The following is a 24810-nucleotide window of genomic DNA, read 5'->3' as shown; positions in this document are numbered from 1 at the left end:
CCCCAAAAAAAACATACACGAATGGCCAATAAACACATGAAAAGATGCTCAACATCATTAGTAATCAGGGAAATGCAAATTAAAATGACAATGAGATACCACTTCATACATACTACCATGGTTAGAATTAAAAAGTAAGATAACAACCAGTTCTGGCAAGGATGTGGAGAAATTGGAACCCTCATACACTGCTGGTGGGAATATTAAATGGTACAGCCACTTTGGAAAACAGTCTGGCAGTTCCTCAAAAAGTTAAACAGAGAGTTACCATTTGACTCAGCAATTCCAATCCTAGGTACATATTCATACCTGAGACAAATAAAAACATGTTATCTCCCACTCTAAAAAAAAATTTGTACATAAAATGCTATGGCAGCATTATTCATAACAACCAAAAAGGGGAAACAATCCAAAGTTCCATCAACTGACAGATGAATAAACAATATGTGGCATATCTGTACAAGGAAATATTATTCAGACATAAAAAAGAATGGAGTACTGATATATACTACAATGTGACAACATTAATAAACCTTGAAAACATTACGCTAAGTACAAGTAACAGTTCCAAAAGGCCACATATTATATGTGGCCATTTATATGAAATGTCCACAACAGACAAATCTACAGAGATAGAAAACAGACTGGTGGTTGCCTAAGGAGGTAGGGGAACAATGGTTTATGGCTAAAGGGTAAGAGGTCTCTTTTGGGTTGATAAAAATATTCTAAAATTGATTGTGGTGATGGTTGCACAACTCTGGGAATATTCGAAAAAACAGAATTGTACACCATAAATAAATGAATTGTAAAGCATATAAACTATATCTCAATAAAGCTATTAACAAAAATACACATAGCACACTCTGAGTATGAGGTGCTATGATTTTAAAATCACTACGCTATCTCAAAGCCTAATATAGCAGAGTTGTTTATTAACTAATACCTATAGATGAATTCACAATGAATCGGCTTTTTGATCATTTAACTTTATTGACTTACTCTAAGTTATAATTTAAATGGTTTATCATCAACCAATTGTTATTCTTACTAAATCATTTATTCCACTTAAATTGTCTACTGAGATAATTGCCTCAGAACTCTTTAAACAATATTTTTCATGTTTATCAACTCTTTTCCATTTACAAAAATGACAAATGCTCAGCACTAAAAATAAATGATGAACAGAAAGAAATTCAGGGAAAGAACCAAATGTCAGCATCAACTCACCACCATAACAAGTATTATCAGTGATAAAGATATACATGACCTTAATATACATATTAACTAGCTTTAATATGTAAGCTTTGTTTTCAAAATGGAAAAATGCCACAAGTACTATTTTCCAGCCTTTTCCACTTGACTAAGATAATTTCCCATGTAAATAAGTACTATTTTCCAAAATGACTTTTCACGGCTGCACAGAATTCTATGGCTGGCACGTATTACATTTAATTAACCAACAATCATATTAAGTAAAACATCAGTTTTTCATTATACTGCAATGAATTTATGAACATACATTTTTACATAGACTGATTATTTCTTTAAAATATATTATCAAAAAATAAAATTAAATGAGTATAAACATTTTTAAGTCTTTTTAATAAAAATTACCAAACTGCCTTCCAGAGTAAGCGTGATATTAATTTGGATTCATAGTTTCTCTGCCTGTTTCCCCACAATCACCATTACTAGATAGTATCGTTCTTTTTTTTATCTTTCCCAACATGATAGGCAAAAAAAAAAAAAAAATGGTATCTCATCAAAAAGCTCTATTTATTTGACATGAGACAATATGGTTTCAGGTATTCATTGGCCATTTTACATTTTTCTTTATGAAAGGCTTATTCATTTTTTTGCATTTCTTTTCTACAGTGGGTGACTGTACTGTTCATTTCTCAAATAGGTCTAGAAACATTTAGTAAGATTTATCTTTATTTTACCTACTATAGGCAGAGATATTATATACTAATTTTTTTGTCAATATGGTCAATTCTATTGAATTGACAAGAAGGTAGACAAGTATGTGCATCTACAGCTGATATACCGTAAGTATATCTATAGGCAAAGACCCTAACATACACAAGATATGGCTCAAAAAAAATTTTTAAGTGGGTCATAATCACTACCATTTACACAGTAAAATGACTGAAATGGAACACGACTGTTTTTCTTATAGTTCTCTTTTTATATCTAATTGCCACAAACTAAAATAGCCAAGCATTAAAGTGAAACTGACCAATGAATAAAAAGTGATCCCTTCATCTTTCAATCTAAAAAAACCAAAAAGTAAAGAAAATGCAAAAATACAGAGTACAGGACAAAGTAAATATAAGATTTAAAAAACTCTCTTTAGTAATACTAAGTCTTCAAATTCCCAGATTTCTCATTATAAGTACATACCTTGTGAATCCTTCGAATTAGAACAGATGCAAAAAACCGTAATGTAATCCTCAGTTCATCAACAAAGGACTCATCATCTGTTACGTCCCTTCAAATTGAGAAAAGCAAGCATTCAGAAGTTCAGAGAAATACGCAGCTTCACTATCTAGAAACCAAGGAGTCTAGAGCTTCCTCTTGTCCATTTACTTATGCTATTTTTCTTTTGTTTAACAAACAACACATTATATTACAGAATAAGACAGAAACGTATATAAAAGAAAATAAATGTCTCCCATAATTGTGGTACCAAGATATCACTATTAATAAAGTCATGTTATACATTTCTCTGTAGATATCCACATATATGTAGTCATATTTTTATAATACTAAGATCATTTTCTAAGCATCAGCAAAGAAACATCTAAGAAACAAAAGAGAATCATTTTGGAGAAACAATAGAATAAAATTAATATAAATTTTTAAATTAGTTTAAAATATTTATAGATTAATGATATAAACGAATTCCAATGGTAAAAATAAAAATGTGTTCTATTTAAAAAAGAAAAACTAAAATTCAAATATTTTTAAAAGGAAATTTTGACAACCTTCTTCTGAGGAGCTACTTTTCACTATCCTGAGGTCTTGAGGTCCCTAGAAGAATTAGGACACTTCCCTAATCAAAGCAAGAAAAAAAGGGATGTATAATGGTGATATCCTGAACTTGAAGATGGTGCTAACTGTTAAATCCCTTGGTAGAATAAGGAAGACAATTTTACTGACCATGTTTCCCATTATTAACCCTAGGGAAGGGGATATTACAGCATCAGTAGCTATAACATTTAGAAATACAGCTAGATTTTAGGTCTTAAAGTCATAACATTGGCAGGGGGGCTGGGGCCAAGGGAGTCTTTATAACAGGATTTATTTTACAAAATGCTTCAGCATTAGCTTTACTTAAATGGCAAATTCCCCATATTTAAGACAGAATCTAACATTTAAAAACTAAGTTAAAATAGTTTTTCAGGAACATATGGCATATAAACTGGATATTAAATTTGTTTTAAGACACTATAAATCAATTCAACTACTAAAATTTAATTAGAAAATTCAAAATATACTGAATCAATATAAAATTAGGGTATGTCATTAAATATTACATCTATAAGTCATTTAGGTATAAATGTTCAAATACATAACTAAATACCTGATGCTTATGTAAGGAAATGTGTTTATTAAATAACATAACTTGGATTTATTATTCTCAAACTATATTTTTTTCAGGCCTAGAGTTATTCCATATTCTGCAAGGTATTGGATACTTGTACATCCACAGCAGATACCAGAAACAAAATTACTTTGGGAAAAAATCTTAATATTCCAGGAAAATTCTATTAAAATTATATTTCAATTTAAGGACACATCTGAACATAAATTTTTCCTCTAAATGTGCAATTATTTCAAGTGTACTAAGTGCATACACAATAGTAAATCGTTATATTTAGGAATGATAAAAAAATTCTACAAATAATTTTTCTTTCAAAAAGCAGCCTAGGGGCTGGGGGGCTGGGTAAAGAAGGTGAAGGGATGAAGAAGTACAAACTAGTAGTTACAAAAGTCATGGGGATGTACAGCATAGGGAATATAGTCAATATTATTCTAATGGTGCTGGAGTAACTGAGGCATCACTTATATAAATGTCTAGCCATTATACTGTATATCTAAAACTAATATAAAAAATAAAGCAGCCTAGGATTTTTCCTCTTTACTGTCACTAAACTGTTAATTGATTGCCCACATCAATGGTTAAGTGAAGCCATTATGCCTCCCAGGTAACATTTGGCAATCTCTAAAGACATTTTTGGTGGTCACAACTAGGAGGAAAAGGGGGTGATACTAGCACCGCGTGGGAAAAGGCCAGGGGTGCTTAAATATCCTATAAAATCACAGTTCAGCACTACCCAACAAAGAATTACTTGGCCTAAAATGTCAATAGTGCCAAAGTTGAGAAATCCTGGCCTACACTAAAAACCCATCACGAGCACACTTCACTTAATGGTATTCACTATACTAACGAAAAAGGCATAGAAAGAACATACCTGTAGAAAGAACATACCTGTACCACGGATAAACAAAGTTTTCCAACACTAATTCAAGAACCTAAATAAAAATTATTTTAAAAAAAATTAAATAATAACTTCTGGGAAAATAAACTACTACTAAGTAATATATCTACCAAGAACCAATTTTATTATCTCAATTTTTAACATCATATACATGACAAAAGGCATGTTAACTTTACATGATTGTTGTGATGGTCAAAGAGAACATATACGAAAATACTTTGAAAACCATAAAATTCCATAAAAAAGAAAAATTACTATTAAAATAACACACATGTCTAACTATTCCCACAAGAAGGAAAATAACAGGCTAGTCTTTTATATTCTTAACTCTCTCTGAAAGTCAGTATTCCCAGGATAAAATAAACAAACAAATAGATAAGACTTTAAAAGGGATCAAAATAGGTGTTGATGATTCCTTTGAAGAGAGGCTAGTGAATAAAAGGGAGCATGAGGGGAACTTCTGGGTTGATGATAATGTTTTGTTTCTTGATGTGGGTGCTGGTTATATAGATATGTTCACTTTGTGAAAACTTTAGCTGTACATTTAAAATCAGTATATAAGTTATACGTGAAAAACAAGAGAAATCCTGGGTATTCAATCTTCCATTTCTTGAATCTGGGTGTAGCAGTATGAATCAATTTTTAAAAGGACTTGCAGCAGTGTTAGTAACTTTAAAAAGCAGTAGGGAGGGAACAAAACAATGTATCTAACCTGACTATATACCTATATACCTTCTCCGACAGCACTAATGAAGGTCAGGGATTCTCTAAATACTAAGGCAACAAGATTAGGATTCTCTACTACCAAAACTAAGCGTTAGGGATATCAGATGGTATATAAATAGGGAGAGGACACAGAGAGGAAACTAGAAAATTTACCATTAAACATTTGGTCTTACTTTATCCCCCATATCTTGTAAAGACAATCACCAAATCCCACTGATTCTACATCCTAAATAGCTCTTTTCTACAGCTCCACTTGTCAAGTCCTCATCTTCTCACTCCAAATTGTAGCAATAGCCTCTAAATGAGTCTCCCTCTTCACAGGCTAGCTCTCCTCTCCAACCTCCATAGAGCTGCCAAAGTGATCTAAAACTGTAGTCCCCAATCACCAAATCCCACTGATTTTTGGCACCAGAGACCAGTGCCAGTGATGCCAAATGATGTGAGGTGGAGGTGAGGGAGTGATGCTAGCGCTGGGGAGCAGCTGCAAATACAGATGAAGCTTTGCTTGCTGGCCCCACTTCCTGCTGTGCGGCCCAATTCCTAACAGGCCACGGACCAGTACTGGTCCATGGCCCAGGGGTTGGGGAACCCTGATCTAAAACATATCTGACCACATCACTTCCTTGCATGAAACCCTGAATATATCAAACCACAATATATCAAAAAAAGAAAAGTGGAGCTGCACTGATTTTGAAGGGGCAAGAGAGAGCTGCATACCAGCAACTATGACTATTTACTTCCTTTTTCACCTCCCACTGCATCCTGTGAGTCACATCTGAAAACTCACTCTAGTTACACAGTTGAAAATCACAGCTTCCATGATCAATTAAACTCCTTTAGCATGGCCTTGTAAGTCTTTTGATGATCTGATTTCTAAAGGGCCGCATAAAAACTGGTTAAGAACTAAGCCAGACCTGAGTTTTAGATTGAATTCTGCTACCAACCAGCCATGAAACTTGAGAAAATTACTAAAACTCTAAACCCCAGTTTTGGTTAAATCATCTATAATAGCACCTACTTAATATGTGGTGTGATTACATGAAATAATACGAGTACTGTAATTAACAGTGCCTAATATATAGTAAGTGATCAATAAATATTAGTACTAAAATACTGTCTCTTCATTGCCCACATTCTCCTTCGCATTTTACCCTACAGCTTACTGAACACTACACCTTGCTTCAAAGCCACTCTTTCCTTTCAAAAGCTCTTCCCAAACCCTGAAATACCCTTTCCCACACTATCAGTCTGGCAAATTTCTAGTCATACTTCCTGACTGGCCTTCTCTCAATAGTTACACACTTCTTCCTCTGTACTACTAATATAGCTGATACATTTCTTCTATTATTCCCTGAATTACATTATATTATAATTACCTGTTTATATGTCTAACTCTCTTCCTAGACTGAAGCTTCTAGACAGGGCAATATCATATTTCTCTTTTTATTCCTAAGGCCTAGTCCAGTTCTCGCCTATAGCAAGATTTCAAAAATGTTTTTAAATTTGGAGCTAATATTTATTGAACACCAATACATGCCAGACACTAGGCAAAGAGCTTTATATAAGTTTCATTTTTTTTTAAAGAAATAAATGAAGTGTCAAAGACACAAACAATACTCTGGCTAGAGGTTTTGTCATCAACAGTCCTCAAATCAGCACTCTCCAACAGAAATATAATAATGTTAGTCACATATGTAATCTTAAATTTTCTAGTAGCTACATTTTAAAAAAGAAACAGGTGAAATTAATTTAATGATATTTTATTTAACCCAATATATCCAAAATATTATCATTTTAACATGTAATCAATAAAATATTTAGGAGCATATTTTACATTCCCTTTTCCTTACTAAGTCCTCAAAATTCCACATATATTTTACATATACAGTAAATCTCAACATATTTCAAGTGTTTATTAGTAGTTACATGTGGCTAGTAGCTACTGTATTAGAGAGCAGTCTTAAATCAGGGAAACTTGAGGATGAGAAAAATATGTTACAGAAGAAATGAAAAGTGCCAAGAGTTTGGCACTTATGCAGCATGTTTTTAGCCACAGAAAGATACAAAATGGGAAAAGGGACAATTAGGCAGGATTCAGATATCTAATGCTATTCTTTAACTAATTTTTTGGCATTCAATTTAATTTAGTACATATCTATCAGCTACCAATAATGTATCTGGCCCTGCACTTGGGGCTGGAAACAAATGAGACCCCACTGCCTGCCTTCATGGACTCGAATGCTTCCTCAAATCAATGGAGAAGACAAGTCTCTAAAAAAAATAACTAAAATATACAATCTGTTACCAGAAAGGTACATATAAAATGTGACTGGAACAAAGATAAGAGAATATGCTTCTTATTCTTATATTATGCAAAATGTGAAAAGTGTTCCATTCTCTGCTCTACTCTTCAGTTAGTGTCAAAACTGAGGTCATACATAATTCAGTGATATACATTTGCTCTTTGCGGCTCTGGTCCCTCCTTCTGAAATTACAAAATGGTTATTTCTACTGCTCTATCATAACAATGGCTGTTTTTATAAGAGATAAGCAATAACTAGGTAAAACAGTGCTTTCTTTGGCTAAAATACCCGCTTAAATTAGACATGAGATCCAAAAAACATTTCTAGCTTACCATTTAAGTTGCATTTTTCATCATAATCAAATCAACTAATTAGCCAAGAATTGATGAGGTGGCATATATTAAGATGCTTCATAACTAAATTTTCCATAGTATATCTGGCAAAATTAGTTACCTCTGAGAGAGAAGCATCGACCTTGGAAGAAATTTTCAGGTCTAGCCATGGCTGGTAGTTTTCAAGTAGCAAGGAAGGCCTAAAGAAAATCATACAATTAAACTGCTTGAAATCCAAATTGTAATTGGAAGGTTCAACAAATAGAAAATGTTTAACTCACCTATGTCGTTTACATTTCACTTTACCACAAACAGCACAGCTACGACCTTGAGGAAATAATTCTTGAAGTCCTAACTGCTAAAAAAGGAAAATGGGGGAAGGGGAGATTTGTCTTTACATATCATCTTTACTAAAGAGAATCAATTTTTCAAAAGTTTGTTATACAATGTATGAATTCAAAAGACTTTTTTATTGTCTGCTTTAATACAGAAACCATTCTTTGTAATTAATATTTGCCAAATTAAAGTGACAACAGAGAAAAAATGCCTGATGAAATGCTTTTTACAACAGTGGTCCCCAACCTTTTTGGCACCAGGGAACAGTGCTCTTATGAGAATTTAATGCCTAATGATCTAAGGTGTAGCTGAGGCCGTGATGATAGCACTGGGGAGTGGCTGCAAATACAGATGAAGCTTCCCTCGCTCATCAGCCATTCACCTCCTGCCATGAGGCCAGTTCCTAACAGGCTGGTACTGTTCTACAGCCCAAGGTTTGGGGACCCGTGCTACCTAAGCCAAATTTCCAAGCTTACAATTCAATTTTCTCACTCGCTTATAGAAAGAAAATTCAATCTATATTTTAAAATACTCTATTGCAAAAGTATATTTAAAAAACTATTTTCTATTTCTCCAAAACCTTGAATTCAATGAGGGAGAAGATATGTGACAACTAATAAAGTTATGAGCACCACTTTGAGCTGTGTTTCTTCAAGTAGAAATACCAACAAATCTGGGATGAGGGACCGCATCAACTTGAAGAATTATCAAATAAGACTTCAAGATACCCCACAAAATCCTGATCTACACACTAGGGTCTTTGCCTACCATAGATTCAAATGCTATCATGGTTATCTAATTTCAAAAGTACATATTATTTTGGTTAAGCAAATTGCCTAATTATTTCTCTGTCTCTGTGGAGCAAAGAGACAGTTAGCAAATGAACAGTGTTAACCTAGAGTTCCCTAATTGTACCTGTGCTACAGGATCACCTGGAAAGCTTTTAACAAGTATTGATCGCAAAGCCCTAACCTAAAATTATGCAATCAAAATCTGGTAGTGAGGCCCAGGAATCTAGTTTTAAAGACTCCCCAGGTGATTCTACTGTAAAACCAACTTTCAGAACCGCTGTTTTAATTTATTGTCTCCATAGTTAATAGGCAGTTAAGAGGACACTCTAAAATTGTGGATCCCAAACTTCCAAGAATTTCGTACTTTCTTTTTATAGCTCCTTCTATGGGAACTGCAGACCTCAAAAACATAAACATTTGTAAATTTCACTTTGAAAATGTTCTGATGTCTTCCATTATTAAATAGCAGATGAATTTTTAAAAATAATCACTGCTTTAACATGCTTTCAATAATAATATCAAACAGCATAGGGTCCATACATACTGACTTTTAAAAATAATAACAAGTATTACCTTGGGTTTGTATTTTATTGTGAAGAATATATTTGGTAAGAGAGAATCAGGTCCTAATGAGCAGTAGAATGTGACAACTCCAGCAACAAATGACCAGAAGATCATTAAAACATGAAGATACCTTAAAAATAAATTAAAATTTTATTAGAACCAAAAAAACATAAAGTTGTCCCTTCATTGATTTAACAAGTATTTATTAAGCACCTACTATATCAGACTGAAGCAAGTTCTCCAATCATGATTTTCTGTAATGTATTTATTAATTATAAGAATCTTTGAATGTATGCTATCAAAAGAACATTTCACTTAAAGCACAAGAAAGTATACTTCACAAGGTATACAAACGTCTAGTATGTTGTACAACTGAAACTAATATAATATTGTGTTATAAATGTAATTCAAAAATAAATTTTAAAAATACATAAAATGGAGGAAAAGCTTGAAAAATAAAGTATAAGGAAGTATAAATTCTCACTATTTCATAACTTGGTACATAGGTTGTCATGTTTAACTAACCTATAACTACATTCTTCCAGAATACCTTCTAATGATACTGTACTAGTCATACCTCACCAAAATTCTGGTTATTTTTCATTAAATTAAAAAAAAATTTACTGAGTGCCTATTTCATGCTACACAGTACGAGGCTCTGGGGATATAGTAGGAAACAGCAGTGCTGTGGTCTCTATTTGCATGGAAAACACTGTCTGGTAGGTGTAACAGAAGTCAATGAATGCAATATAGTGTGATCATGTGTCCTATATTATGGCAGAGAAAAGTACGCATGACCTAAAAACACCTCAGGCAGAATACACAACCACACTTTGAAAGGACAGAAAAGCTGTCCTTTTTTCAGAAAAAGCATTGTCTGTGAAAAAAAAGAATGAGTAAGAGAAAAACAAAAGAGGACAGCTTAGAGTAATGAGGGATTGGGGACAAGGTAGGGGAATTCAAATGAGAGAACTAAGTGGGCTAAGATCTGAGCACAGTTACAAGGAAGAAGTGGCTTTGAGATAAATCTAAACAAACCAAGCCGAAGTCAGATGATATAGTGTCATATAAGTCATATTAAGATGTCTCAATACAAGCAGTCCTCACATTCCGCATAAATTTGGACCCTGAAATTTAGCACATCCAAAGAGAACGGATACTTATAAAATCCTTATAAAATACTTATAAAATCAAGTGTGGACCCCGAGAAAGAAAAGAAAATTCTGATATGCATAAATTTCAGTTACCATGATTTTATGAAACACTAGCCCCCCAACAACACAGTTCAAATTCCAATGACTATATTATGTTTAACTGTGAATAAATATATGAAGTACAAACTTTGGTACTAGCTTTTCAGTGCACGAGTCACTACAGAGTGAGAAGAGAATAAGGCCAGTCCACAGAGAGGAGGAGGAAAAGGGAGGTGAAGAAAGTATTGGCAGTATTTCAAATCCTGGTTCTATGTGTTTCTGAGGCCCAAGCTACACTCAATCTTCTTCTGTACTTACATAACCTTCCAATGATTTCCCTATTTGCCAAACCTAATGTAGAGTTTCTGTCATTTACCAAGAGTCACGAGTAATACCCAGGAGACAATGAAGAGTTTTAAGAATATTTTAAGAATTTTCAAGTATCATTAGATTGTATAATCAGAAGACCACTCTGGCTGCAATATGGAGAACAGCTTAAATTGGAAAAACACAGAAAGCTGCTGAAAGTCATTTAAGAGAGTTAAAGGATGGCTTGCTTGTACTAGGGAAGAGACCTACAAATAAAAAGAAGCTGATTGTTTTGTGATATGTAGGGAAGAATTAAGAGGATTGCATAGTTGATTAGATGTGAGCAGAAGGTTGAAGTAAAAAATCCGTTCTCTTTGGATATGCTAAATTTCAGGGTCCAAGCAGAAATGTTCCATAAGCAGCTAACTACTGGGTAGTTTAAGTCTCTGCAGAGAATATTGTCTAAGGATAAAGATTTGGGAATTATCAACATAAAGATCACTGAAGTCATGGAGAAAAAAAATGGCATGACCTAGGGAGAAGCTGCAGAGTGAAAAAAGAAGGGAATATAAGACATTTAAGAAATAAGCAGAGCAAGAGAAATCTAGAAACAAATATGTTAATTATAAGAGTTGGGAGGAAAACTAACGGACAAGCCTAAAGGCTGTCAAGGTTAAAAAAAAAAAAAAGAAAGAAAGAAAAGAAGGAAGAGTGGGAGAGAGGGATAAAGAAAGGAAATACGTCAACAGGGATGAAGCAGTTAACAGAATCAAATACTTATAAAATCAAGTGTGGACCCCGAGAAAGAAAAGACCTACTGAGAAGGGTTCCTGGTTGCTAACTGAGCTCAAATTTATTCCCCCGCCCTTTTTTTTTTTTTAACACCTACAGCATCTGGTCTTCCTAGGTGGTCTCCCATCCAAGTACTAAGCAGATCTGACCCTGCTTAGCTTCCGAGATCAGACGAGATTGGGCATGTTCAGGGTGGCATGGCCATAGACTTAGGCTCAAATTTAAAAGCAGAGCCTAGAAGCTGTTTTTAAACAGGGGTCTGTCATGCAAATAGCAGTTCAGGGAGAATTCTGCACTGACTGGCTGCTTCCCACACTGAACTGCCTCCCTGCACTGTGTTCTTGATATCTGAGCCAGCCCTTATAAAGGACTTCCTGGAATTGTATTTCAACCAACAGGAGGTTTTCCCTGTCCAATTGGAGCTGCACAGCTATAAACCCCCATCTTCACCAACCAATTAGAGTGGCTCCATTCTGACCAATCAGGACAGTGACCTTTGAACCAATCAAACTACGAAGATCTGGAGTCCTCATTTGCGTGAGGATGGACCAACCAAAGATTCTGTCTATATAATCTGCTGCTCCCTGCTGGCTCGCAGAGCACTTTTCCCTTTCTACTGTAGACAGCGTTTCCTTGGCTAGAGCTGAAACACTGAAGACAAAATACTGACGTCTCACTGGAGCAGAGAAGACCAGGTAGAGAAGAGCAGACAGAGCAGGGCAGAGTGGAGTAGACTAGAGTAGAGCAGAGAAGAGCTGACATGCTGTCTCTTAACTGAGCTAATAGTGTTATCACTATTAAGCTGTCCTCACAGCCATGCTGTATCACAATTGATCTATTTGCACTGAATATAGTTTCCCTCCTCACCACACCCCAAATTGGGGATTCCTGTTGGTGTTGAATTGGCGCCAAGGATCACTGGTTGACAAAAGAGACAGACTGAGAAGTGTCCATTAGCTTTTGCAACAAGAGGCACTGATGAACTAGCTAAAGCAATTTTAGTAGAATGGCAAAGGAATGCAATGGAATGAATAGTGAGATGGAAGTGTGGAATTGGTCAATGTGGATATTCTCCTTTTAAAGGAAAGAAGAGCTAAGGTGGTAGCTGGAGGGGGGAAATGAGGGAAGGTGGTCAGTAAAACCTGATCACATTTAAATGTTGATTGGAGAGAAGAGAGAAAGAGGTAGAGAACAGATAAATTGAGTGGATAATATCCTAGAGAAGGTAAGAGTAGTTGGGTTTCAGAGACTAACAGAAGAAATAGTCCTAAAAGGGCAGGACATCTTTTCCCCAATACCACAGAGAAAGAATAGATGGATAAGAATACAATGAAGCCTGTAGATCTAATAACAAGAATTAAAAGCCACATGATAGCCTTTAAGTGAAACAGGAGATGCTGAGAGTAAAGGGCAAAGGTGGCATGATCAGAAGTTATAGAGGACTGGGGAAGTTCTGAAACAGCTTCTGGGGAGAACTAAAGAGAAGGGTATCCTAGGGAACTGCTGGGCAGTATTAAGGCTAAAGAGTTAAATTTACAGGTGTGGGATTTTCTCTAGCAGTATTCAGTAACCAGGAATACAAACACTAAAAAGCATCACTAATCCAAGATTTGGATTTTGTCAGACAGTGGAATAGAATGGAAGGGAGGTAAAGACACTGGCAATAAAGTGGCTGAAGTAATGGACCATGGAATCCAGACTAGACTGACTCTAAACTGCATAGAAAAGTGACAGCAGAAGAGGGAAGAGTTAGGAGGCTAAGAAGTCAGGAAGCAGGTACAATGTGACTAGCTGATAGAATCAGACACTGGTCAGCAAGTAGGATATGTGATTTTTAAGATTTCAGAGGTATAGGTCTTTTTGGTGATGAAAGAGGATTGTATAGTGATCTAAATGGGAGGCTAAAGAGGAGTCACCTCGAGACAGACTAAAGCAGGGGTCCTCAACCCCAAGGCCACTGACCACTACTGGTCTGTGGCCTGTTAGGAACTGGGCCACACAGGAGTGAGCAGCGGGAGAGCGAACAAAGCTTCATCCGTATTTGCTGCTGCTCCCCTGCGCTAGCATCACCTCCTTGGCTCCACCTCAGACCATCAGGCATTAGATTCTCATAGGAGCATCAGTCCCTAGTGCCAAAAAGGCTGGACTAGAATATTTGATGGGTTACTCACACAAGCACTGAAGTCACCTAGAATGATGGCAATATATAAAATGGAGAGAAAGTCTATAAACTGGAGGCCAAAATATTCTCTAAATGAGTACAAGTGACTTGTAGATTGATATGAGAAAACAGACAGAAGGCATATGTTTCAAAGAGTAAGAGACTTCGGCTTCCTTGACAGAATAACTGGTACCAGACTTGCCTTCCCACCACAAACAATTATAATACTGGACAAAGCATATAGGCAGTGGACAAAAAGCAGGACAGGACTGTAATCTCAAAAGGAAGAGAAGCACACAAGTGAGTTTCTCGTCCATCCCAGTCTCTGACTAGGGAAAGTTTTTCAAGTGTATCATGGAATAGTAAGAGTCACAGAAGATACCGTGAAGACCTGGGAGTGCAGAATTGGGGATACAGTACCAAGTAGTAAGAAGAGAGAAGTTTGATGATTAGAGGAGTTTATAAATTGCGGACAGTGACCAAGTAAGTACAGAAGCTATGAAACAAAGGCCGAAGCGCCCAACCAGGTGAAATTGCCACCACTCCCAGGCTCTCAGAGCAATTTTATACTTGAAGAACTTTTGACTGCATACCTCTTATTAAATGTTCTCATACAACACTTAAAAACATAAACATAGTTGCCACCCACTCAAAAAACCTCCATAGCTTAATGTTGCCTACAGAATGAAATAGAAAACCCTTAAATGTTTATGGCCCCTTTCAATCTAGTCCCAGCTCACATTTATACTTTATACCTGTATTTCTTCCCATTCCTTTATACAAAGATTCAATCTAATCGAAACAGTATATACTTGACATCATGCCTTAAAAAAAACCCTTAAGTCTGGAAGTTAACTCAGATTACAGAGCTATTCACAGAGAAAATAATAAAATTCGTGTCCACAGTCACTTACTGAAAATCATTCTGAGCCAGACAGATATGACTCAGAATTCTTAATTTTTAGGATTCTTGTTATGTAGTACATATTTTATATATCACACCCCCAATGAGGTCTGATGCAGTACTCTATAGTCAGATATTAATATTTCTGTAGTAAAACATGAATAAGTCAGAAATAAATACTATAAATAATCTCATGTCTGTTCAGGTCAGGTTTTGTCATCAAATGTAATTGGTGCCAAATTCAGGGAAAAAGTTACTTCTTCAGAGCTTTTTAATTTCAGAATTACAGATTAGGAATTGCAGACCTGTATTTAGACTGAATGACAACAAACACTACAATGCAATATGCGTGGGCTATTACTAAGGCAAGCAATAACTAAGAAATCATTTAAGAAGGAACTCTATAGCTCTAAACGAATTAACCCTGTGGTTCTCAACTAAGGGTGATTTTGCTCCCAGGGTACATTTGGTAGTATATGGAGACATTTTTGATTGTCACAAACGTGAGGAGGGGAAGGGGAAAGTGCACTACTGACATCAAATGGCTAGAGGCCAAGGCTGCTGCTAAGTATCCTATAATGCACAGGACAGCCCCCCACAACAAAGAATTATCTGACCCAAATTATCAATCGTGCTGAGGTTGAGAAATCCTGCATTAACCAGAGACAAAGAAATACTGAAAACCAACAAGCTAAGCATTCAGAAAGTTGGGAGAAAATAAAACAAATTCAAATGCACAAAAAGGAAGGAAACAGTAAAGAGTAGAACATAAATCAACAAAGTAGACAACAATGACAAGAGATAATAAAATATAAGTTGTTTCTTTGGAAAAATTAATAAAATAAGCAAACTTCTGACTGGAAACCACTGGAAGTTACTAGGTCAGCAGCAGTCTAAACACGGATAATTAAGAGAAAAGAATAAGTATTTATCCTACTTTTCCAATTTGAGCTGCCCTTCATTGTAACTAAATATACCTACTGCATGGAGTAAAGCAATTCTATTAAAAAAAAAAAGAATTCAGATTTAAAACTACAGAAGGAATAAAAGAATGAGAAAATATAATGTTGAAATCTATAATGAGGTAACTGATTCACAGAATGAGTGGTAAAATGAAAAGAAAGTTTTGGTTTTTAGAAAATTTTTTTGATACTTTACTTTGAAAGGCCATCGGCTATCACTACCCGAATCTGTGAAAAGCAAGGCTACTCCATCTTATGTGGAGTTATCCTCTGATGAGCTATAACAGGATATGTACACCATCACTTAAGTATTCTTGTACCCCCTTAAAAAAATCTAAACCTAACTTAGCCTATAGATAGATCTAACTATGTCTACAAAAAAAAATATATGACAGTGAGGATAAAAATAAGACACAATAAAGAAACCATCAGCAAAATCCATAGTGTGAATAAATGATACGGTTTCTTCAACAAGTCAATGGCGGGGGGAGGGGGGCGTGCGGGGAGCAAGTAAGGAGGAATGTTCCAGATCAGGGTTGACAAACTATGGCTTGTGAGACAAATGCCACCTGCTTTGGTACAGCCTTCAAGCTAAGAAACGTTTTTACATTTTAAAAGCATTCTTTTAAAAAAGGATGTGGAGCAGACCCAATATAGGCCCCAAAGTCTAAAATATTTACTATCTTACACTACAGAAAAAATTTGTCAATTCTTGTTCTAGATTATGAGATGTACAAAAGCTTAGGAAATGTAACAATCACATACAGTGAGTGGACCTAGTTTGGATCCTGATTACAACAAATGCACTATAAATTTTTACACAATGAGGAAACTTTGATTATGGACTGGTTATTAGATGATATCAACCAATTGCTAATTTCATATGGTTATGGTTTTGTGTTGAAGTGTTTTTTAAAAAGGAGGAAGATTAGATTTTTTTTAAATATTCGAAATATTGATGGTTGCTGAAGCTGAGTGATAGGTGCTTGGAGGTTCCTTGCACTCTTTTTTCCATATATGTTTAGAAATTTCTAAAATCAAAAGTTAATAAAAAATACAAAGATTTAGCAAGAGAGATAAAGGAATAAAAAAGAACATAAATATACAAAATACAGAATGAAAAAAATAAGAATAGCTATAACTGAAATGAAGAGTAAGATTATGAACAACTACACGTTCATAAATTGGACAACCTATATGACAAATTTTTTTAAAAAGACAAAAATGCTAGAAATTAGTAAGTGAAGAACTAGATATCCTGAATAGAGCAATTATCATCAAAGGAATTAAAACATAATAAGAGACCTGACTGTAAAAAAAAAGGCCCCTTGCCTAAATGGTTTTACCAAACTTTCATGAAACAGATAATCCCTATCTTATACAGAGAGCTTTGGAAAAGAAAAATGAGAAAAGATTGCTAATTTAAAAGGACTAATACAATTTTAATACCCAAATCAGATGAAGACAATATAAGAAAATCATTAGGTCTACTTTACTTATGAATATAGATAGGAAGTACTAAGTAAAATATTAACTAAAACTAGCAGTATATCATAAAATAAATAATACATCATAAGGCATATTTTTTTTAACAGTTCAACATCTTTAAATCTATGCCATCATGGACTAAAGGAGAAAAAATCAAAACAATGAAGACTTTTGACTTAACTACTAGTTTCAGAGAACCCAGACGGAACATGTCCAAAAACACTACAGGGATGCAATCAGCAAAGCCAGACTGTGGAAAACTCTATAGAACAAATGGCCCAGTTTCTTCAACAAATAAACTGCAAAGTTAAAAAAAAAAAAAAACGTGGGTGGAGAGGAGAGGCAACTTTCAGATTAAAAAATCATATTTAGATCTTAATTTGACTAACTTAAAAAGCTGTTCATAAATAAGATACATTACAGACAAAGTAGTGGATAGACAGACACATAATAAAGCATGTGTAAATAAAGCAAAACATTAACAGTAAAATCTAGGCAGTAAATAATTGGTCATCTACTATAAATTTCAACATTGCTATATGTTTAAAAATTTTCATCATAAAGTGTTGGGGGGGTTCTAACAAATTCAGGTAAATCTGAACATTGAATGGATATTTAAAGATGTTAAGAAATTAGTTGTTTTTAAATATGAAATAGTATTGTGGTTATGTAAGAAAAAAGAACTTATCTATTAGAGATGCATAATGAAACATTTAACGTTTACAGATAAAATATGTGTCATGTGGGATTTGCTTCAAAATAATTGGGGTGGGAATATTTGACTTTGATCTGATAATTTCTGAAGCTGAGTGATAAGTACTTACAGGTTTCATTATACCATTCTATTTTTATTTTGTATATATTGAAATTTTTCAAAACAAAGTTTTTTAAATTAAAAAACATTCAAAGGACATAAGAGCAATAATGAATGTATGGAGAGAGATTTCTGTACATGGATGAAACCATTAAGTATAGTAAAGATATCAATCCTACCCAGATTTACAAATTAAATAAAACTGCAGTACTAAATATGATTGCAAATTCTATGACACTACTCTTCACATTAAAACCAGAAGCCTAATTTCCTTCCCAGTGAATGGGGGTTAGTCTTACTCAGTCATTTCTAACCAAGAGAATGTGGCAGAAGTCTAACTTCCAAAGTTAGGTCATAAAAAGGGTAAGGCTTCCACCAGGCTCTTTCTCAAGATGTTCACTTTTATAACCCAGCACCATGTTGGGGAATAAAGCCACATACAAAGACCATAGGTATATGTTCTTACCTATAGCCCAGGTATGATCACAGCCAACAACCAGTATCAACTGATACACTTATGAATGAGCAAACCAACAGATTATTCTAGCCTCCTAATTACATGGTGCCCAACTGATGCACAGTGAACAGAGACTAGCTGTACCCATCAACTCCTGGCCAAACTGCATTTCTGTGAACAAATTAATGTTGCTGTTGCCTTAAATCACTAAATTTGTGGATGATCTGTTATGTGACAATATATAAACAAAACAGAAACCACAATCAAAAGTCCAACTTAATCTTTTAAGAAATCATTCATTCTAAAATGTATAGTGAAAATAAAGATTCAAAAAGAACTGCTAGAAAAGATGGGCCAAGAGGGAAAATTTGTCCTAGTAGATGTAAAAACATACTACAAAACTATAATACTACTGTTTTTTAAAAATCTGATACTGTTGTTGTCTAAAACTGGACCAAAAAAAAAAAAAAATAGAACATAGAGTGAAAGACCCATGAAATTTGAGAACAAAATATATGACTTTCTAGCGTCTAATTGTCTGGATTCAAATCCTGGCTATGACACAATGCAAATTACTTAACCTCTCTGACTCCTGTTTGGTTCTGCACGAAATAGGGCAACAATAATTCCTAACTCACAGGGTTGTTATGATGACTAAATAAGTCCATAAAAGTGCTAAAAACCCATCACATACTAAGTGTATGTAAGCCAGTTGTGGTAATTTAAAAAATAATAATAACAAAACACAAAACACATTAAAAAGCAGGCACCATATATAGAAGCCTATATTCACAGAATAATCTCAGTTTATATAATAAAATTATAAACTGCAGGTGAAAGTGATTAGAATGTTAACAACAGTAGTCATCTCTGGCGAATTTATGAATGATTTTTAGCATCTTCTTTATATTTGTATTTCCTGAATTCTTTAGTTTATATAAATTAATGTTATGTAGAAAATTATTAATAATAGGTATTCTTAATAATGTCTTTTTAATGTAATTTTTATAAAAACCTGAGTTTCTGAATCAGAATGACCTACATTAGAATCCCATTCTGCTACTTAGCATCGATGAGCCTGAGTAAGTTATTTAACAACTCTAAACTTCAGTTTGCTCATTTGTAAAATGGAGCTAACAACCATCAAGGAATTGCAAATTAAAACTACAATGAGCTACCACTATACACTCACTAAAATGGCTAAATTAAACCTACAAATGATATCAAACAGAACTGTCATACATTTTTGGAAGGAGTATAAATTATAACCACTCTGGAAAACTGGCAGTATCTACTTAAGTCAAACAAATACATACACTGTAACTAAGCATTTCTATTCAAGAGCATATACCCAAAAGAAATAAGTACATATGTCCGTCGAAAGAAATATATGTAAAAAATATATAAGAACATTCACAGCAGCATTATTCATAGCAACCAAAAAGTGTAAACAACTAGACTGCTCTTTAACAAGTAGGATGGAAAAACAAAGTGTGGCATATTCCCAATGGAATACTACACAATAACAAAAGGGGAAAAATTACTGATATAAGTAACAATATGGATACATCTCAAAAGAAGAGTTGAGAGAAAGAAACCAGACACAAAAAGACCATATGATTCCATTTACATGAAATTCAAAAACAAGCAAAATTGATATATGGTGACTGAGAAAAGTTATTAACAAAAGAGCCTACTGGGGTGCTAGAAATATTTTTATATCTTGATCTGGGTGGTTACATGGGGAGCCACATTTAAAAATTCACAGAACTAATCAATTAGGTGTTATGCACTTTTCTCTAAGTTGTATCTCAAAAAAAAAACAAAAACCCTGAGGCTAATAATAGTATCTATCTTACAGTGTTGTGAGGATATATATGACAAAAATAATTAACATTTAATGAGAGCACATGCTATATACTGAGCAACATTCTAAGCACTTTCCACATCTTAACCCACTTAATAATCAAAATAACCATTTAATGTAAGTACTAGTATTATCCCCATTTTACAGATGAGAGAACTGTGACAGATAAAAGTTAGATCACTTATGTAAAGTCGCATAACTGGTAAATGGAGGAGTCAGAATCGAATTCTTACAGTCAAGCTTCAGATTCAAAATTTTCAATCACAACAATAAACTGCCTCAGTTATAAATGAAAACTCTTAACAGTACTGGGTCCCAACAAAACACTCACAAAGTGTTAACTACTATTACTATTACCAATAATATTGGGATTAACTTAAAATATTCCTTATTTTAACATTCAAATACTCAACACTGATTGGCAAATAAATCTATATAATTGTAACTATGCTCCTAATTTGTCTTAGAAATACTGTAAGGGTGAAATCATAAATAATTTGAAATATATGAAGTATGTTACTCTACTCTATCCACAAATCACTTACAATGGCCAAAAGGTTATATCCATTTATCTTTCCAAAGCTAAGATTCATAATCTTAATTCATATTTTTTAAAAAATGCACATGCATATGCTAAATAACACCTTGAAAGAGTTAAAGTTTCAAAACTATAAGAGAAAACTTTCAAAAAAGAGTATTATTCTAAGCTTAACCACAGAGAGGGAAAGCCTCAAATGTTCATACTAACTAGTGGAGATTTTAAGATGAACATTTCTTTTCAAGTTATTTGTAAAAACTGGTGAAACGCCTGAGTAGAAATCAATTATTGAAAGTGCATAGTGAGCATATCTTCCCATTTCTTCTATTTCCATTTTTATGCCCCAAATGTTTTTTATATATTATATATATGTACTTTTTTAAAATTTATAAATAGATGTGCCTAGCATTTTTCCATTCCCAGAAGGAACCATGTTTTCTTGGATAATAATCTTCCAAAGATAGTCTAAACATACATAAGCATTCATGTTTGTATGTACATGTGAATCCACACTTAAAAATCACACAATACACAGAAAAACCATTATATACACTGTTCTACACCTTCCAAAAACTTTTTCCTAAAAAAAAAAAAAAAGAAGAAAAAAAAGCGCATCTACCCATTCTTTTAGTCAAGACTAATGTTAAAATCACTTTTGCTGATTACAACAGTAACAAATAGAAAATACCAACAAATGCATGCAAAAGCAATTTCGGTCAGAACTCCAACTATTCAAAGATAACCGTCAAGTGTTATTTCCTTCTTTCTTTGTATAATACAGATAAGGATACAGGATATGGATCATATGGCATACAAATCAGAAAGTATTCTAGCACTTCTTAACAACATAGACCACTATGTTTAAGTAGACAACCTCAGAAATCTAGTTCAATCTGTTCCTATATCGTTGTCCTTCCTACCCTGGAGACCTAAAATGACCCAACTCTCAAAGGAGATAGGTAAATCCCTGGAAAAAAACTTAATAATCACATAAAGTATGCATGTCTTTCATACTAAACCTGTTAGTCTAGCTTGGAATACCTTACAGATGACAAAAAGCAAATAATTACTTAATAATTAGTTTACACTCTGTTATGGACTCCACTTCCATACCCCTACAGACATCTTACCATCACAATCAAAGCACATTTTCCAGTAATATATCTATCAATCGCTATTTAAGCTTAATATTATATAAACCCACAATAAACTAATGAGAAAGCAAAGTGGCTAGGGAAGAAACCCAAATTCAACAGTCACAAAAAATGGTTAACCTTAGGGCAAAATTAAGTTACCAAATTCCTTGCGACTGCCTTCCCGTCCCTATCCTTGGGGATTAACAACCTCAACAGAGAGTAAGGATGGTTGCATGTTCACAACATTAGAAAAAAACATCATGCCGATGCTGTTGCCGACAACTGTCTCAGACTTAATTCCGCCAAAAGAAAATCTGGAAATAATTTTAAAGGAAAAATTCTCCTCTACTGTCTATTTCAATGCTACCATTTATAGAAACAACGAAATGAAGGAAATCTACAAGTTTAGCTCAGGGGCAGAACCTTCCGATTTCAAAATGTCAACTGAATTTACCAATTTTAACTTTCAGTCTTCCCTTTAAGATTATAGCGATGTTCAGACGGGCACTAATTTGCTTTCTGACTTCTGTTCAACAAATCTTTCTGGTCATCCGTTTAACCATAAACACTGCAGGACAGCTGCAGCTGTAAGGCTGTGTGCTGTATGTGCCCGTGTGTATGTGCGGTGTTAGAGCCAGGAGAGTCTGCCTAAAACCGCGACTGCGAAAGGACTTTGAACGCTCCTACCCCGTCAGCTGACTAGATCGCCCTGATCGGTCTCAAATTGGTCCGGACATAGAGATTTCACGTCTTTGAAGAACAATGATGATGGAGAGCCAGGTTTTAAGAAGTGGATGAAAAGGTAAGAATCGCTGCCGGCTGGCTTAGGGAGACGAGGCCTGAAGAAAGGCGGCACTTGAATCCGACCCCCCGCCCCAGCCGCACTTCCGGACTCCGACGCTCGGTCGAGCTCCCCGAGGCCGCTCTCCGCAGAGGCCTCGTAGGCGGCCCCCAGTCCCCCAGCTTCGCAGCCCGGGCGGCATCCACAAAGGGAAGCAACATGGGTTTTGCGACCGGGGTTTCGGAAAGAGGCCGCCCGCCGCCGGGCTGACTCAGCGCTGCGGCGTTACCTGTTGAGGAGCAAGGAGGCGGCGCTAAGGCAGAGCAGCAGGAAGCAGAACAGTGGGTACTGGCGGCAGATCTCGCGTCCCACGTCTAGCCTCAGCCGCTGCTTCAGCTTCTCCCCCATCGTCCGCACCCAGGGCGCCATCTCTGCTGGCGTGTCCGAAGCTGTGCTACCGACTGAGGCTGAGATCGAGGCGACCCCCATTAACTTCCCGCGTCGCCGCCCCACCGGCCTGCCGGCCCGCCGGCCGACTCACACAGCCGCCCACCGGCGGACTGTTCGCTGGGTGCAGACGCCCAAAGCCCCGCCCTAGGCCCCCGCCGCGCGTGCGCGGCCGTGGGCCAGGGGCTGGTCGCACGACGTCCCCGAGGTCATCACCCCGCGCAACACCCCTGGCGTCCAGCCGCTCCTCCCTCCCAGCTGGAGCGGCGCGCCGGGCTTCGGTGCTGGATCCTGCTCCACCAGCGACCCACCTTTTTCGGAAATCCGGGGAAAGCTGCAGCACTCAGTAACAGCCTGTATTACGGAGAAGAGAGAGAGAGAGAGAGAGAGAGAGAGAGAGAGAGAGAGAGATGTCTCTGCCGAGCACAAGAGAAACTACAGCCCCGCAATTGCCGGGCTCTGCCTGCGGGATACCCCGAGCTCTCGGGGCCGCAAGGACTGTAGTCTTTGTGCCTCGAGCCGGCGGAGGGATGGAGAGCGTGCTTCCTTCCCCCGCCACTCTCTAGGCCTACTCTTCACTATAGGCTCAGCGCGGGGCTGAAGACAGGTCCAAGCTTTGCGTGACGCCCAAGTGGGTAAGGGTTAGGGACGTCTCTGAGTCTTAGTTTTGCGCGGGCCGCGTGTAATACAACCCTGGATTACGAAAGAGTCAAACCCACCGGGCCGCAACTCCTGCTAGAGAGCATCTTTTGCGTGCTCTTGTTGAGGTAGATCTCAGTTCTTGACAGCCCCGCGGGCCTAACCGAAATCCAAGTGTTTGGATGACGCGGATTGACAGGTTAGATTAAATCCCTCTGTAGAGTCTCGTGGGGCTTTCACTTTACTGACTAATCACATCCCTAAATTTTAATTTCTGTATTTTCCGCTACTCCGAGAGATGCAGAAGGACAGTATCGTAATAAGTAAAATTTGGGCGGCGCGCTAAGCACTTTCAGTTAAATTTCATACATTCACCTCATCGTGTAGGTACTCTGGTTTCTCCCATTTTACAGCTTGATTACTGAGGCAGAGTAACTTGCTCAGAATCATACATCTAGTGAAACCGAGATTTGAAGCCGTTGTAACCCCAAACCTGGTGCACTCTTGCTACCTGTCATTTCTCCTCCATCTTACCCTCTGAAGTGCGGAGACATGTTCCTCGGAAATGATTTTTTTTTTAAATGGTGTATGTGTAGTTTCATTAATATCTCCTATGTTATTCCGAATACATAGATCATCTTTAATGAGGCATTATTTTCCGTCAGAATGTACCTTTAAGTATTCTATTAATGCAATTAATTTCGTTAATTATTACCACCCTTGATCACAAATACATACATATTTCTAAGAATTTCTTTAGGATCA

At 35.9% G+C, this 24810-nt stretch overlaps 1 protein-coding gene and 1 pseudogene across 1 annotated transcript in view; both read right to left on the bottom strand.

Annotated features, from left to right (window-relative positions):
- Nucleotides 1–23543, bottom strand: part of SNX14 (sorting nexin 14) — a gene marked incomplete at its 3' end in the record, with an annotated part of 61924 nt that extends 38381 nt beyond the window's left edge. The window contains exons 1-6 of the mRNA XM_023533450.1: nucleotides 23249–23543; nucleotides 9567–9687; nucleotides 8148–8224; nucleotides 7988–8066; nucleotides 4496–4539; nucleotides 2404–2491 (exon numbers count right to left, since the gene is read on the bottom strand). Coding sequence (XP_023389218.1) covers nucleotides 2404–2491; nucleotides 4496–4539; nucleotides 7988–8066; nucleotides 8148–8224; nucleotides 9567–9687; nucleotides 23249–23448 — 609 coding nt within the window. The remainder of the gene's footprint in view (nucleotides 1–2403; nucleotides 2492–4495; nucleotides 4540–7987; nucleotides 8067–8147; nucleotides 8225–9566; nucleotides 9688–23248) is intronic.
- On the bottom strand, nucleotides 11942–12060 carry LOC111742849 (annotated as a pseudogene).
- Nucleotides 23544–24810: the final 1267 nt, after the last annotated feature.

Source organism: Pteropus vampyrus, unplaced genomic scaffold (genome assembly GCF_000151845.1).
Source record: "Pteropus vampyrus isolate Shadow unplaced genomic scaffold, Pvam_2.0 Scaffold102, whole genome shotgun sequence".
Classification (NCBI taxonomy): Eukaryota; Metazoa; Chordata; class Mammalia; order Chiroptera; family Pteropodidae; genus Pteropus; species Pteropus vampyrus.
The sequence above is the reverse complement of the archived record's forward strand: the minus strand, read 5'-3'. Positions and strand labels throughout refer to the sequence as shown.